Source organism: Dama dama, chromosome 30 (assembly GCF_033118175.1).
Source record: "Dama dama isolate Ldn47 chromosome 30, ASM3311817v1, whole genome shotgun sequence".
In the NCBI taxonomy this organism is placed as follows: domain Eukaryota; kingdom Metazoa; phylum Chordata; class Mammalia; order Artiodactyla; family Cervidae; genus Dama; species Dama dama.
In genome coordinates this window covers 72,481,067-72,499,448 of record NC_083710.1, presented here as the reverse complement: position 1 = coordinate 72,499,448, position 18,382 = coordinate 72,481,067, and the positions used below count along the sequence as shown (strand labels likewise).

The 18,382-nt window shown below is 41.1% G+C and overlaps 1 protein-coding gene across 1 annotated transcript in view; it reads right to left on the bottom strand.

Moving 5' to 3' along the window:
- LOC133049361 (ATP-binding cassette sub-family C member 4-like) overlaps nt 1–18,382 on the bottom strand; it is a 167,826-nt gene that overhangs the window by 56,832 nt on the left and 92,612 nt on the right. Inside the window, 4 exon segments of the mRNA XM_061133338.1 lie at nt 5,018–5,211; nt 6,487–6,587; nt 12,819–12,929; nt 14,069–14,188. Of these exon segments, the coding sequence (XP_060989321.1) occupies nt 5,018–5,211; nt 6,487–6,587; nt 12,819–12,929; nt 14,069–14,188 (526 nt within the window).

Here is an 18,382-nt window from a genome sequence, read left to right as displayed (position 1 = left end):
ACATGATTTCCACCTCCTGAAACCCAAACCACACATCACTAAGTCTGTCTTACATGTCTAATTCCTTGGAAATGTTCTCCCTGTCCCCTCATGTGGGCTTGTTCCAACTCTAACAGAAAGTTATTTCATTTTTTATAGACATCTACAAAAATTATGACCTCCTTCTAACTTCCAAAGTTAATATAATCATTTTCTTGTTTCTTCAACCAGACTGTATAGGTTGACATCAGGATCTCTAGTGGACTTGACTTTTTCTTACTTGTATTACCTGTGGTGTCCTGAGACAAAGAAACTTCGATGGGAGCTGAGATTTTTAACTCAGGCCAGAGAAATTTATGGAAAATCTATTACCATATTATTTAAATATAAGATAAATCAGAGACAGACACAGCAGATCAATCCTACAGCCATAAATACAACTTCAAATGGCCAACACCTCATTCTCATGGGACAGACTACACCTTCCGCAGCGTAAGTGGTTATGGTCATTTTACACCCTATGAAAACAACTATTTTTGTCCAAGCATTTACTCTGGGTGCTTTGCATGCCTTATCTTGTTTAAGCTGTACATCAACCCTACAGGTTACAATCTATCACTTCCATTTTGTGTAAGAAAAGATTGAGGCTTAGATGAATTAGTCTGTCTGAGTATCAGAGCCCATAAATAGCAGGATGGGACTCAAATCCATATCTGTTGGCCTCTTTTCCATCTGCTGATGGGTCTCCTTTCCACCTGCTGATGGGCCTCCTTATCCCCTGGATGGCCTGACACATTATCATGTCCCTCTGTGTAGCTAGAACAGAGAAAGTGGGGAGAGGTGTAGCTGCAGTTAAAGGAACAGGCCTACCATAGAGATCTTACGGTCAGAAAGTTAAAGCATGACGTGGACACAAGCATACATGTGGTGAGTGAGAGCAAAGAGGGTACCTGAGGGCAGGTGGACCAGCTGTCAGCAGGAAGACCTGGCACCCACAGCCAGATTGAAAGAGAAACCTGCAGCTGAGTGGGACACATGATGCCTGGGGAACAGGCTAAACAGACCCCATGCCCTGCTTGGGGCAGCAAGACTCATTTTTGATCCCATCAGGTGGTGAAACAGCCACACATACACTGCTGCGCGAGGGTGTCTCTGACTCCAGATCCAAGCAGGGCTGAGTCTGTGGGAAATCCCTCCAGTCCCTGCAGGAGGCTGGTGTGGGGAAGGACAGACTGCAGGATGAAAACTGTCTGTAATGAAGACAGACTCCACTGGAAAGGTGCAAAGAAATGCAGCAGAATCACACAGAATTAGATTATAATGCAAAGGTGCAATTTACAGAGCATCAGTTCAGTTCAGTTGCTCAGTCATGTCCAGCTCTTTGCAACCCCATGGACTGCAGCACGCCAGGCTTCCCTGTATGTCACCAACTCCCAGAGCTTACTCAAACTCATGTCCATCGAGCTGATGATGCCATTCAACCATCTCATAAAAGCATAAAAGTATGTAAAGCTAGTGGCACAGAACATTCTAGAGTCTCTTGCTCAGTCACAGCAGAGATTTGGAAATCCTTGAATTCAATTTCAAACTGTCAAAGGACATTTCTTGGGAATCACAGGTTATCACTCATCAAAAATTGCCCATGGGAGAGAAAGGAAGAGGTCATGTTCAGATGTGAAGCTGAGTCAACAGGTCTGGGTGGGCCTGAGACTCTGCATTTCTAAGAAGCTCCAGGAGAGGCAGGTGCTGCTGATCCTGGCACCACCATCTGTCTGAGTCACAGGGAATTAGGAAGCCAGCAAGAGAATGGGGGCAATCTGGGAATGAGGAGAGTGGTTTTTAAGAAAATAATACATAAAAAAGGAAAAAATGTAGGAATATTTTTGCACATTATAGCACGGTCTACTAAGCATCTGTAAAAATGTATCATCCAAATAATAGCTCTGAGCAAAAGCAAAGCAAAATCAATCTACCTCAAGAGCTGGAAAATACTTTATTTCCCAGGACTCTCTAAAATTATCAAATCAACCACAAAATCATCTAAATGAAAAACACAGCCCATGTTCAGACTCTCACCCGGAAGTCTAGAGTGCTATTTACCCCATGTTGATTTTTTCTCTGTTTGGCTGTTCTGGTTCTTGATTGTTTGCACGAGCTGTCTCTAGTTGTGATGATGGGGGCTGCTCCTGCAGCACACAGGCCTCTCCCTGAGGGGCTTCTGCTGATGCTGAGCAAAGACTTCAGGAGCTGTGTCATGGGGGCTCCATAGCTGTGGTGCAGGGCTTAGCTGCTCTGCGGCAGGTGAACTCTTCAGACCAGGGATTGAACCAGAGTCCCCTGCATTGGCAGGTGAATTCTTCTCCACTGCACCACCAGGGAAGTCCTAGCTCCTTATTTTTACTTGCTATTTCTTCTGTGAATTAAAATCCTGCATAGTACCTACTATAGTTTCCTAGTGACTCTAACTTCCAGAAATCAGGACAGAAGACGAAATGAGGGAAAGAGAATAAAGCTCCCAGTCTGCTGAGCTGGCTCATTCCCATGTCCCCTGCCTGCCTTCACCCCAACCCCGCAGCTTCTCTCAATCAAATCCAACATCAAAGGGGTGTCCTGGAGTTGTGAGGGATGGGACAGGCAGAAGAGGGAACCTGGGATGTACACAGGTGGGGTGATGCCTGGGTATCATCTTCAAACAGAGAAATGAAGCTAACAGTGATACTGTGAGTAGACCAAGGCACAGATCAAAAGTCAAGTTACTGCAGTTATTAACTCAGTCTCCAAATTCAATTTTCCTTCAAATATTTTAGAATCTTGATAATCCTATCATTTGCAGGTTTTAAGAAGGAAGAATAAGAATCTGTTATGTTCCTACATTGTACTACAAATTATCTTAGATAATTCATATTTTATGGCTTTGGGGAAAATATAAGACAAGTGCAGGTGAACAGAATTATATTTACAACAGAAAATCTGACAGACACACTGTCTGAGAGTAAGTAAACATCACCTACAGTGCTCTCAGGGAAAAGAATTGTATCAGGACCTGTGGTTAATATTTTCCTGACACAGCAGTTCACGTTTTTCCTGACCTACAATGGAACTGGAAATAATTAGGAGGGGGCTTTTGCCCTGTGACTAACTGACACTGCACCCTGGGTAGCATTTGGGCATTAAGTTGAATATTCTTTCATGTTGCAAGAGTTTCATTAATTAAATTACAGCTACAGTCCATTAGATAAGTCTGGGGTGGTAAGAGTTTTAAAGAGCAATTCTTTCAGTTATTGATGGAGTTGTCGTGTGTGTATGTGTGTGTGTTGGTTCCTGCTTGCTCACACCTGTGTTACTCACTCACCCTCACAACCAGAAGTCCCTCAGCACCCTCTCTGTGCCCTGCAGAATGCCACTTTCTGGGAACAAAAATGAAAACAAGATGCTCGCTGATTTTAAAAAGCTTCAAGGTTCTGTGTGATACAGATCCCAAGTTACAAAGCATGTCACAGGTGCTATCTTTTATCTTAATTATGATAAAATTCAACTAACCATTTTTAAGTGGACAGTTCGGTGTTCAGTACATCCATATTGCTGTGCAACGAAGCTTGAGCATTTTTTTTCTGCCTCAAAAAACTGAAATTCTTACCCATTAAGCAAACTAGTCCCCATTTTCCCTCCCCCAGTCCCTGGAGTCCACCATCCTACTTCCCATCTTCTTGAATTTGATTACTTTAGGAATCTCACATAAATGGAATCAGAGTATTTATTCCTTTTGTGTCTGGCTTATTTCATTTAGCAAGATGTCATCAAGGTTTATCCATAAGTCAGAATTTTCTTCCTTTTTAAGGCTAAATTGTAAGTATTTAGTTCCTTCCAACTTTTGGCTGCTATAAACATAGGTGTACCATAAACACTATCTTAAAAGTATACATAACACACTAAGGAAGAACTGAGAGTCTCGAAAATGCATTAGAGTTGACTCAGAAAATGAGGAGATTTTCACCATCCAGATGACAGAGGGCCTGGGTCTCTTTCGTTGAGGGGCAGCATGTGCACTGGAAACAGGGAGGACATGGCGCTTTGAGAGAAACTACACGCAATCTGAGTGCAGGGGGGCATGTATGTCAGACATACTGGCTGCAGAGGGAGGTGGGGAAGAGCTTCTAACCACCTTGTCTGTTCCGATTTAGTCTCTTCTTCAAGATTCTGTCCTGATCCCAGCTGAGGGCCTCAAGCTGAGTGCGGAAGGAACATCACCAGCAGACATGGATGCTGACAGGTCCAGGTCACACACCTCTTTGCCGTCTCCCACATGGATCTTCTCTGCTCTCTTAAATTTGCTTTTGACTTTGAGCCAATCTCTAATCCCTGCCTCCATCTGAGGCCCTGGTTCCTCACTGCTGACTGGGTCATTATTGAGGCTCTTCTCTGGTGGACACAAGCTCACCCCACGGCCCCTGCTGGAGTGGGCTTGAGGCTATGCTATGGTTCCAGCAGCAGCTCAGCCAGGCCAGTAAGGATCAGATCTGTGCTAAAGAAAGAATCAGTCTGTGGGGGGAGGGCAGGGGGCTGGCAGCTCAGTATGGGTGAGTGGAGAAGGCTGCAGGAAGGGCTAAGGGACAGAGAAGGAGGCTGCAACCAGAGGGCACCATGGGAGGAAGAGAAGATCTCAGAAATACAAACAAGAAAAAATGGAAAGGAATGAGATATTGGAGAGTTAGGGCCAGAAAGACAAGGCTGATGTCCCAGACTTTGCATGAATAATCAGGTGTCACATGTAGTGTCCTGAATCAGGTTAAGATGGAGCTCTGGGTCCCAGGGCCCATCAACCACCATGAGGGAACTCACAACACAGGGAAAACATTGCTGGGATCCCCATTCCATGGTCAGTTTCCAAGAGGGATTCATCTACAATGTCACTGATCTAATCTGCATCCATTAGGACAGACACACTGACAGATCCCCCTGACACAATGACAAGGAAGCCAAGAGCAGATGTGGTGCGAAATCTTCAGCTGGATTTTAAAAAGGCAAATGGATTAAACTAAGCTTTTGTCCTGGGTAAATGTATGCATACACATTCTTCAGTACTAGAGGCCCATCTGACTTATGCCTGAAGTTCACATTGATAAAAGAAATCAGTCCTTCATTGGGCCAGGATGGTGGTGGACGATACTCGAGTTCCCAGGATGCTTCTTTCTCAAGGTCTGTGTATTCAATCACCCTTTCTAGTGAAATCATCTGAAACACATATGACATCACATGAGTTAGTATCAGAGGGTCTTGTTTATGGATGTTCAGAGATTGTAAATGAAACCGTCTGCTTGTCTGTGGTTCAGAACATCCCAGGTCTCAGCATCCACAAAGGACAGAAGTAGGAGTCTGATGAGACCTTGGATAATTAGCAAACTTGTTCATTGTCTTCAATACTTTTACTTATGACTACTTTCTTCAATTTTATATTAAAGCTAAAACAATTAGAGAAATGAATGGTAAAATTTTATTGATCCACCTTTTACATCTGAATAAAAAACAAGAGAATTTTTTCTAAGAAAAGGACACTTATGGACACCAATCAGTATATGTGGCTACAGAAGGGCCACATGTTACAGATGAGCAGAACTGGACAGTCATCAAACCTCATTTTAATAATCAGTCACTTTCTACTCTGTTAGAAGAAAGAAATGGAAAAACTTCATTTTTATTGTTTTTCTCCCTTTAGGAGAAAGTACAAATATTCAAAAGTGTATAATTTACATATTGACTAAAGCTTCTTAAACAACCATGACTCCACACCTTAGCGAGCACACTCTGAGAGGGAGCCTATCCTACCAGGAAGAAGGGCCACAGGCAAATTCAGGTGTTCGACACACACAAGGATAAATGCTAAAATGGGGGAGGGGTGAAGGAACATAGTAATTAAATAAACCTCCAAACACTGGATTCTTTTCTCTTACCAAAAATAAGGAATTACCCATTAAGAAACAAATAGAAACAAACTGCTAAGAAATTAGTTTATATTGTCTCCTCCTATAGAGACATTTATTGTATTTGAAGACAGTTTGTGATGAATATAAAACCTTCTGACATGGCATACATATGACTGAGAAAAATATGTATATATTTTATTTTACATTAACTTTAAGCACATGGAACATGAAAGTGAAAGTTGCTTAGTCCTGTCTGACTCTTTGCAACCCCATGTACTGTAGCCTGCCAGGCTTCTCTGTCCATGGGGATTCCCCAGGCAAGAATACTAGAGTGGGTAGCCATTCCCTTCTCCAGAGGATCTTCCCAAACCAAGGATTGAGCCTGAGTCTCCTGTGGCTCCTGCATTGCAGGTGGATTATTTATCATCTGAGACACCAGGGAAGCCCTTAAGCAGATGGAGGAGAATGTAAAACTTTGTAAAATTAAGTAAAAATAACAGTTTTATTATTTTACATAAGATTTACTTTTATGCCATTTAACAGCAAGGAGACCTGGAAAGGCTAAGAACAGAAAGATAAACATCACCATGTTCTCAACTTCGGCACTTTGCCTGACGCACCACTGGAACATCCCGGTAAGTGTGAGCGTGAGAGACAGGACCAGGCCAACATGCCCGAGATCCAAAGCCAAATGAGGAAGAAGAGGAATAAAGTCAGTCTACTTCTCAACCCCTCACACAGGTCCTTCTGTCACTTTACAAAGAAGACTCCTTTATTTTTATGATTTTTATTGGAGTATAGTTTATTTACAAAGTTGTGTTAGTTTCAGGTATACAGTAAAGTGAATTGGCCAGACATATATATAATCTGCTCTTTTAAAATTATTTTCCCATATACATCATTGCAGAGTATTAAATAGAGTTCCCTGTGCTATACAGTAGGTCCTTTTTAGTTACCTATTTTATATATAGTAGTGAGAAGACTCCTTTATAATATTTAAATCAGTTGTATGTAATGATAGCATTACTCATAATATCACTTCTGTTGTATAAGACAGTAATACATTAAAAAAATTTTAAAAACCCACTATGTGGGACTTCCCTGGTGGTCCAATAGCTAAGACTACAAAATCCCAGTGCACAGGGCCCGGGTCTGATCCCTGGTCAGGGAATTAGACTCCACATGCCACAACTAAGAGTTCACTTGTTGGAACTAAAGTCCTGCCTGTCACAACTAAGACTGAAGATCCCAAGTGCCCCAGCTAACACCCAGTACAGCCAAATGAATAAGTAAATTTTTAAAAATATTTTGAATTTAGGAAGAACTAACAAAGTTGTTGTTGTTCAGTCACTAACTTATGTCTGACTCTGTGTTGTGATGGACTGCCACATGCCAGGCTTCCCAGTCCTTCATTATCTCCCAGAATTTGCTCAAATTCATGTCCATTGAGTTGGTGATGCTATCTAACCATCTCACCCTCTGCCACCCCCTGCCTTCAATCTTTCCCAATATCAGGGTCTTTTCTAACGAGTCAGCTCTTTGCATCAGGTGGTCAAAGTTTTGGAGCTTCAGCTTCAGCATCAGTCCTTCCAGTGAATATTCAGGGTTGATTTCCTTTAGGATTGACAGGTTTGATCTCCTTACAAACAGTCCAAAGGACTCTCAAGTGTCTTCTCCAACACCACAGCATGAAAGCATCAGTTCTTCAGCCCTCAGCCTTCTTAATGGGCCAACATGTAAATCTGTTGACAACTCTTACACAACTACTGGAAGAAACATAGCTTTCACTTATACAGACCTTTGTTGGCAAAGTGATGTCTCTGCTTTTTAATATTCTGTCAAGATTTGTCATAGTTTTCCTTCCAAGAAGCAAACGTCTTTTCATTCATGGTTGCAGTCACACTTCACAGTGATTTTTTGGACCCAAGAAAATAAAATCTGTCACTGCTTTCAATTTTACCCCAGATGGGACTGGATGCCATGATATTCGTTTTTTTAATGTTGAGTTTTAAGCCACATTTTCCACTCTGCTCTCTCACTTTCATCAAGAGACTCTTTAGTTCCTTTTCACTTTCTGCCATTACAGTGGTATCATCTGCATATCTGGGGTTATTAATATTTCTCCCAGCAATCTTGATTCCAGTTTGTGTTTCATCCAGCCTGGCATTTTGCATGATGTATTCTGCATATAAGTTAAATAAACATAATGACAATATACAGCCTTGTCATACTCCTTTCCCAATTTTGAACCAGTCCATTGTTCCACATCCAGTTCTAACTGTTTCTTCTTGACCTGCATACAAGTTTCTCAGGAGACAGGTACAGTGGACTGGTATTCCTATCTCTTTCAGAATTTTCCACAGTTTGTTGTGATCCACACAGTCAAAGCCTTTCACATAGTCAATGAAGCAGATGTTTTTCTGGAATTCCCTTGCTTTCTCTATGATCCAGTGAATGTTGGCAATTTGATCTCTGGTTCCTCTGCCTTTTCTAAACCTACCTTGTATAGCTGGAAGTTCCTGGTGAATGCACTGTTGAAGTCTTGTTTGAAGGAATTTGAGTATATCCTTACCAGTATGCAGAATGAGTGCAATTGCATGATAGTTTGAACATTCTTTGGCATTGCCTTTCTTTGGGGTTGGAATGAAAATTGACTTTTTCCAATCCTGTGGCCACTGCTGAGTTTTCCAAATTTGCTGATATATTGAGTGTGGCACTTCAACAGAATCATCTTTTAGGATTTTAAATAGCTCAGTTGGAATTCCATTACCTTCACTAGCTTTTTTCATATTAATGCTTTGAAGTTAAGGCCCACTTGACTTCACACTCCAGGATGTCTTGCTCTAGGTGAGTGACCACACCATTGTGGTTATCCAGGTCATTAAGATCTATTTTGTACAGTTCTTCTGTACATTCTTGCCATCTCTTCCTAATCTCTTCGGCTTTTCTTCGGTCCTTACCATTTTTGTCCTTTATCCATATTAATCCCACCTGGATTGAGATACACTTGGCAGTATAATATAGGTGAAGATGTCATTGTTCAGATTTTTGTCTTTATGCTTCAATTATAATTAAGTAATTTCACTTTCTATGTCCAATGTAGCTACAGTTGAAATCACAAAAACAAGACAGTGGGTTCTAAGAGCCAATGTTTTTAAATCTAAAATATCACTTGCATTTTTCCATTATTAAAGACTGTGATTCAGGTTATTGCTATGCATAGTGAGGGATGATGAATTCATGCCACACATTCCAACAACTGCTCACCTGAGACCTACATAGCAGTGGGGATACTGTTTTTGCTACAGAGAATCTTTCTCACCCCAGTACACCAGACCCCTACAACCAAGAGATCCAAGTAGCTCAAAAGCTAAAACCTAAGCTGTACCTGGTTCTCTCCATCTAACTATAGGACACTACCCAGAATCTTCAGAAGGTAATCTTGCTACAGTTATGTAGACCTCAACCCATTCAAAGAAAGAGAAAAAGATAAGAGATCTCAATGAAGACCTACTGCAAACAAACAAGCAAACTACTCAAAGCAGTATACAGAGTCAATGCAATCCCTATCAAATTACCAATGGCATTTTTCACTGAATTAGAACAAAATTTACATTTTGTATGGAAACACAAAATACCATGAATAGCCAATGTAATCTTGACGAAAAAAAAAGAAGAAAAATGAAGGTAGGAGGAATCATACTCTCTGTCTTTAGACTATACTACAAAGCTACAGTAATTGAAACAGTATGCTAGTGGCACCAAGGACAGAAATATAGATCAATGGAACAGGACAAAAGTCCAGAGATAAACCCATGCATCTGTGATCACCTATGGTAAAGAAGGCAAGAATATACAATGGAGAAAAGAGAGTTTCTTCTGGGTCTCTCGAAACATCCCACCCTCACCTTCTCCCACAGAGTCCAAAATTCTGTTCTGTATATCTGTGTCTCTTTTTCTGTCCTGCATATAGGGTTATCATTACCATCTTTCTAAATTCCATATATATGTGTTAGTATGCTGTAATGATCTTTATCTTTCTGACTTACTTCACTCTGTATAATGGGCTCCAGTTTCATCCATCTCATTAGAACTGATTCAAATGAATTCTTTTTAACAGCTGAGTAATATTCCATGGTGTATATGTACCACAGCTGGCTGATTCATGTCAATGTATGACAAAACCCACTACAATATTGTAAAGTAATTAGCCTCCAACTAATAAAAAGAAATGAAAAAAAAAAGACAGTTTCTTAAATAATTGGTGCCGGGAAAACTGGACAGCTACATGTAAAAGAATAAGATTAGAATACTCCCTGACACCATACACAAAAATAAACTCAAAATGGATTACAGACATAAATGTAAGAACAGACACTACAAAACTCAGATGAAAACAGGGAGAACTCTGACATAAATTGCAGCAAGCTTTCTTTTTTTTTTTTTTAACCCATCTCCTAATGAAAATAAAGTAAAATAAAATAAAACCTAAACAAATGAACCCAATTAAGCTTAAAAGCTTTTGAACAGCAAGGAAAACCATAAAAAAAAAAAAAAACAAAGACAACCTGCAGAATGGGGGGAAATACTTGCAAATGAAGTGACTGACAAGGGGTTACTCTCCAAAATACACAAATGGTTCATTGCAGTTCAATATCAAAAAATAAATAAATAAACAAACAACAAAACAAAAAAAAATGGGCAGAATATTAAAAGACATTCTTCAAAGAAGACATACAGATAGCCAAAAAGCACATGAAAAGATGGCCAACATCTCTAATTATTAGAGAAATGCATATCAAAACTACAGTGAAAAAAAAATGAAAAATAAAAGCAAAAAACTACAGTGAGGTGTCACCTCACACCAGTCAGAATGACCATCATCAAAAAGTCTACAAAGAATAAATACTGAAGAGGATGTGGAGAAAAAGGAACTCTCCTACACTGTTGGTGGGAATATAAACTGGTATAGCCACTAAGGAGAACAATTTAGAGGTCCTTTTAAAAACTAAAAATAGAGCATCCATATCATCCAGCAATCCCACTCCTGGGCATTTATCCAGAGAAAACCAAAATTCCAAAATATACATACACCCTTATGTTCACTGCAGCACTATTTACAATGCCAGGACATGGAAGCAACCTAAATGTCCATTAACAGAGCAATGGATAAGGAAGATGTGCCATACATACAATGGAATATTACCCAGGGATAACAATAGGCAAAATAATGCCATTTGCAGCAACATGGCTGGGCCTAGAGATTTTCAAACTGAGTGAAGTAAGTCAGACAGAGAAAAATAGAATATGACATTGCTTATACATGGAATCTAACAAAAGGCTACAAATGAACTTATCTATAAAACAGAAGTAGAGTAACAGATGCAAAAAACAAATTCATGGTTACCAGTGAGGGTAACAGGCAGGAAAGCCAGGGGTCTCCAAATGGAGGAAATAGGCTGCAAATGCCAGACATTTTTCTCTCTCTTAAGTGGCAGGAGGAAACAAACTAGCGATATTTTTTTTCCCTCCTCTATACAAATTTAAAAGGAGGTTTCTCTTAAAATGCTGTGTTGCCATGACACCTGGGTTCACCTGAAGCTAACTATTCTCCAACCTTGAAGTAAATACATTTTTTTCTTATGGAAATGTTTGTCTTAAGCTATGTTAATGTACCCCAGACTCTGTCTTCAAGTTGGTTCCGCCAAATGGCTCAACCTACTTGACAAACCAGTATGTTATACTCAGATATTGTTCCCCTAATCTATGTAAATGAAACTATTTGAATGCCCTTCTACAAGATTCAAGTCAATCGTTTTATGGCCCGGGATGAATTATCTGGTGCCATTCTGAATTTTAAGACATTCCTTTCTTTTCTTTAACAGATTGCTAGTGACTATGTAACATCCACCTGAAGACTAGCAGGGGGTACTCTTTCTGCCACCTTCTGATGCCTATGTCAGAAGCTTTCTCTATCTCCTTTATACTTTAATAAAACTTTATTACACAAAAGCTCTGAGCAATCCAGCCCCGTCTCTGGCCTTGGATTGAATTCGTCTCCTCCAGAGGCCAAGAATCCCAGTGTCTTATTATTCAGCAGCAACGTTTCACCAGGGGATAAGGGAGGGGAGGAATACATTGGAAGGCTGGGATTGACACATTCATACTACTATATATAGAATATTAAAATAGACAGCTAATAAGAAGCTACTGTAAAGTACAGAGAAGTCTGTAATGACCTATATGGGAAAATAATCTAAAAAATAGTGTGTGTGTGTATACATATATGTATATGTATAGTGGATTGACTTTGCTATATATCAGAAACTAAGACAACAGGGTAAACAAACTAAACCCCAATAAAATTATATACAAAAATGAAAGAATGGCCTGAGTGAGCCAAAGCAGGGGCCCATGCCACCACAGGTCTGCTGGAGCAGGCATATTCATACCTGATCTTTGCTCCTGAATATTCCTAAAGTCAAAAACAGAAATTCTTTTCTAAGTGACAATTCATTTGAAGTATTAATCAAAATGCAAAGTACTAAAAAAATACATACACCCAAATGTTTATGGGGGTATGGAAAAAGAATCTTTGAAAAAGTGAATATATGTATAACAGATTCAGGTACACATGAAGCTAACACACTATAAATCAACCACACACCAAAAATTTTTTTTTAAATGGTCTCAACAAGGACCTACTGTAAATAAATAAGTAAATGGAAAAAAAGATAAAACTTCTCACCAAGACACAAATGACTTCACATGGACCACAATGTGGAGTCACATACTGCAGACACTAATACAATTCATTAGAACCAAAGAATATATATTAGACAAGATGACAAGAGTTTAATAACTACAAACAAAGCTATAAACTGTAAATGTACCACAAATATTCACATCTGTACTTACATTCTACCAGAATCAGGGCCCCAAAGGCAACAACAGTGACAAAGATGGCACAGATGACATCTAGATACACAGCGAGCCATCGGGACGTCATCAAAAGCAGGAACCAAGCCTCTGGATTTGTGAACCGTAATAAGTATAATGCATAAGCAGAAAAACCATGTTAGCTGCTTCTCACAAGTGAGAGCATTTTCTCAGTTGAGCTACTGAAGACTTTACATAAGGCAGGACAGCAAAGTTACACACCCAAGAAACGTGAAGATTCCAGAAAACTAGGTTCTAACACAAGACAACATATGGGACACACAGGAATCAGTCCAGGAAGCATGTATTGAAAACGTCAACCCACAGGTTATCAATAGAAATATGATCACAAGAAGGAAGATGGAAAATCGTCATTTCCTGCAGTGATGGGCCTCAGTGTGACGATCCTCCTCTCACAGGGCCGACTGCTCCCAGCTCTCACACAGCAGAGAGCACAGCTCATATTGTTTCCGGCACCTTCTGCCCTCACTACAGGGCCCTGTGGTGTTTACTCTTAGAGGCCAGTGTCTATGTGACCATCAGCTAACAGGATCTGCACGTGACTTTCAAAATGCAATTTTATCTTCAAAATACAATAATGATTGGAAATTTTGGCTCGAATTTTATATACTTAGAGAAAATCCTGAATTTTCTACCTAGGGAAAAAAACTTCACTGATAAAAACATAATCAAGTGGGTGGCAAATCAGGAAATTATTTTCCTCAGTCACATCTGCCACCCTCCATGCTCTGAAATGAGTCAGCCTGGAGGGCGAGAACAGCCACCACCTGGTTCTGTAAATAAAGTTTTATTGAAACACAGGTACAGCCATTTTCTGATGTATTATCTTTCCCTGTCTTTGTGCCACAACAGCAAAGGTGAGTAGTTGCAACAGACACAGTATAGCACACAAAGCCTACAATATTTTCTATCTGGATCTTTGCAAAAAAGAAAAGTTTGCTGTCTCTTGCTCTAAAGAGACAGAAGTCCACAGGGCACAGTGATGCAAGGACAATGCAAGCCAGTCAAGGGAGAAAAGCAGAGCTGTGAGGTGGGGGAGGGGGAGCATAGAGCGGGTGCTGAGAGGAAGGGTGGGGGAGGCGGGTGTGCAGAGGGGGATAAGGGGAGGCACAGAGAGAGATGCTGGCCAGCCAGGCCACCCGAGAGGGAGTCAGCTTCAGAAGGCAGCAGATCTCATCCTTAGAAATTATCTCCAGAAACCTACAGACCTGAATGCAAATCCTGGTGTGCATCGAACACTTCCTGAAACTTGTGTTCAGCTTTGTACGCCCGGATGGTCCAGAGTCCCCGGAGAGAAGATGCTAAGTGGGAAAACACCACGCTCCGTGCTGGGGAAGCAGAGACAGACACACAGAGAAAGTCAGGGAGACTGGACGTGAGGAAACCATTGCCTCCTGGGCCCTGTGATCATATGTCCCGCCAAAGGGAATCCTCCATGTGACCCTAAACTCCTGTTCACACAAAGCTTCACTTTAATGACCTTGGAATGAAAGATTCTCTTTGAAACTATCTTTGATCAAATTCAAATCACAGCTAGATTTAGATAAAGAAATTCTTGTTCTTTCATCAGGATCCTCTCAGACATGCCTCCCTCTAAATTTTTCTGGCATCTCACCAGGTGGGAATTGTTCACATTTTAAAAATATATATATTGAAGTATAGTTGATTTACAATAATGTGTTAGTTTCAGGGATATAGTATAGTCATTCAGTTAGTTTTTTCGATTATACTCCATTACAGATTATTGTAAGATACTGCATAAAATTCCCTGTGCTTTACAGTAATGACTTATTGTTATCTAGCAGTGTGTCTATTAATCTCATACTTCTAATTTGTTCTTCCCCCTCTCCAAATCCCCTTTGGCTACTGTAAGTTTGTTTTCTATGTCTGTGAGTCTATTTCTGTTTTGTGTACAGATTCATTTGTATTATTTTTAGATTCCATATATAAGTGATATCATATTTATCTTTCTCTTACTTTACTAATAATAATATCCCCTAAGTCCATCAATGTTGCTGCAAATGATAATATTTCATTCTTTTCCATGGGTGAGTAATTACTGTTCACTAATTTTTGAATCAGTAGCATTTTAAAATTTAATTCCTCATTAGAGTCCTCACCACTCTGAATTTTGGTGAGCTACCTGTGGGCCATCTCCTCCTTAGATGAGTAACCTAAGGTTAGGATAGAGTCAGTACATCCTCCACCCTGGACCAGACCCAGACCCAGGACAGGGTGAGACGAGTAAGGGAGCAGACAGTCTGCCGTCTCCCCGCTCCTGGGCCTCTCCCCGCACCTGCGCCAGGAGTCTCTGTGCGGGTCACAGTGCATCTGGTACTGCACCACCCTTTTGCCTACAGGACCGGGCAGGTGAGGAATCTTTGCATAGTCTTGACTTCTGCTCCAGGAATCTAATTGACGTTTTTATAACTGCCTGCTGGATACCTGTCCTGCTGTTCTGAGGTCACAGCAGCATGTGACACTCACACCAATCTTGTAGAATCTGACACTGGCCTCTGTGTCCATTCTCTTTTGAGTGACTTCATGTGGGTTTGGGGTCTGGTGTCACATCACTGACCATTCATTTCCCACCATCTTCTCTAAGAGCACACTGACCATGAGCACCAGGGTCAGGCTCCTGCCTGTCAGGGAACAGGTGGGCTGCAGGCTGCTGGGCAGGGAGGACACTTCCTGGTGGGGTTTTCATTCCCCACCATGAATGAGGATGTAACTTGCTGTTGTCAAGGGCACATGGTGAGCCTGTGACCTCAGTCTGGCTGAGTGACAATTTGTGTTGTATCAGCAAAAATACTGACATCACTTTGTTACCTGTGCATCTCCTAGAGAAGACCCATTAGTACAATGAGGTTGTTTACAGGAAGTTAGTAATGCATCTTACAGAAGGCTATAGAGACTTTATAAAATGATGGGGAAAGGATCAAGGGGGAAACTCCACACCATTCTCAGGTCCTCACTCCTTAGTCCAGGATCTGAATGCCTGGCTGGTACAGTTCAGTCAGTACCCACGTGCACCTGGGCACTGCACGTTTGGAGGGCTTGAGGTACAAACAGGTGAAGACACAGAACCTCCTCTTGTGTTTAGTGTCCCCAGCTCTATAAGGAAGGAAGGAGCAGGCTTCCTCCTTGTGAGACACTGGGGCTCAGAGAGGGTGGGAAGCCCTGGGCTGGGGGAGGACAGCCTGAGCAGGGAGCCAGGTGACCATCCACTTAGCCCTAGGATGAGATGGTTGGAAGGCATCACCAACTCAATGGACATGAGTTTGAGCAAACCCTGGGAGATGGTGAAGAACTAGGAATGGGAAGCCTGGTGTGCTGCATGCAGCCCATAGGGTCAAAGAGTCGGACATGACTGAGGGACTGAACACCCCCATCACCACCACCTAGAGAGAGAACACAAACATTCTAGCCAACTGGCCACCACATTTGGTTATCTGAGGTGTGCAGGATGGGGTACCTGGATTAAATGTATTGTCTAACTTGTTGCAGCCTACTGGGTGCAAAAAATCCAAATAATCCACAGTGATAGTGCCAAAGTTCTCAGACTCTCCAGATCAAATATTGAGAAAATCCTGTACTGCTTCTTGACAAATGCCTCAGGAGAAGCCCTTCTTTCCACTTCCATATGAATGGGAAATGGCCCTTGCCCCAGGCAAAAAGTCTGTCAAATATTCTTTCTGGAACAACCCCTCTCTCAATGTACCAGAGACCTGCTTTGCAGCAACACTGTTGAATGACTCATTTCATGAGTCACCTCAAACCATAAAAGGTCTGAAGCCCTGTCTACACAGAAGACTGGATGGAGCCCATCACTTTCTCTTCTGCCTCCTCAGGTCCTACCATACTACTCAGTCATACAGGTAGAATGTCACACACACCTGGACTCTACTGCTACCCATCCATCCAAACACCTTGCCAAACTCGACCTCACAGGAGGTTAGCTGCTTCTCTTGATGAGTGAAAATGTCTTCTACAGACTTTATGAAACTGATGATCACTATCCTTTTTGCAAATAAAGATAAATACCTCAAGTGTTTATTATTAAAAACAAAACATACAAATGCCACAATAAAAAAAAACAACTCCTCTGACTGGATGAACTGAGATTTTTGTCCGCTTAGTAGATACAGAGAAGCATTAGACTCAATATGTGTCTGTTCTTGGCTTGGTTTCTAGAAGGTTAAGTTGGTATTAATTTGCAATAATTATTCATGGTTGAGGTCTCTGATGCAAACATATTATCTCCTTAATTTTTGGCCAGTGTTTTTATAAAATTTTTAAAATATATAACAATCTATTTTCCTTATTTTTAATATTGATGAAATGTGTGCATTAATAAGAGAAATTTGATTATTTCATCATCTGTGATTACCTGTAAAATAGACTAATTAATCATAAAATGTGTTCCCCATTATTGTTTTTCTGCTGCACTTTGCAGGATCTGGTTTCCTAACCAGGGACTGAAGTGGTGGCCCCTGCAGTGGAAGCACAGAATCTTACCCACAGGACCACCAGGGACGCCTCTCTTTCCCATTATTCTAAAACTAGGAAGGTGAATGGAGTAATCAACTAAATGCATACTGGACAGATTCCCCTCCTGTGTTCTCCTAGGGGATTACTTTCGGCATCATTTATATGAATAGCTCTGAGAAAGGGGTACATAAACAGTGTGGTGTCACCCCAAATACTGACAATGACAAAGAGGAAACCTGAAAATAACAGGGCTTATCTTTTCAGCAGGGCTTCCCTGGTGGCTTAGACATTAAAGAATCCACCAGCGATGCAGGAGACCTGGGTTCAATCCCTGGGTCAGGAAGATCCTCTGGAGAAGGGAACAGCTACCCACTCCAGTATTCTTGCCTGGGGAATTCCATGGACAGAAGAGCCTGGTGGGCTACAGTCCTTGTGGTCGCAAAGAGTTGGACATGATTAAGCAACTAACACACATATTTTCAATACTTTTAACAGCTGCAGCTTACTAGAACATGTGAAAGAATGTATATTTTCAAATATATCACTTCTGATATACATTTCCTGAGGTCTTCTTTCCCTTTCCTAATCTTTTCCTTTGCTTGTCATTTCTGGTAACTTTCAGTTCAGTTCAGTTCAGTCACTCAGTCGTGTCCAACTCTTTACAACACCATGGACTGCAGCACGCCAGGCCTTCCTGTCAATCACCAACTCCCAGAGTGTACCCAAACTCATTTCCAATGAGTCGGTGATGCTATCCAACCATCTCATCCTCTGTCATCCCCTTCTCCTCTTGCCCTCAATCTTTCCCAGCAACAGGGTCTTTTCAAATGAATCAGCTCTCTGCATCAGGTGGCCAAAGTATTGGAGTTTCACCTTTAACATCAGTCCTTCTAATGAACACTCAGGACTGATCTCCTTTAGGACTGGTTGGCTTTCTTTGCAGTCCAAGGGACTCTCAAGTGTCTTCTCCAACACCACAGTTCAAAAGCATCAACTCTTCAGAGCTCAGCTTTCTTTTTCTTTTCTTTTTT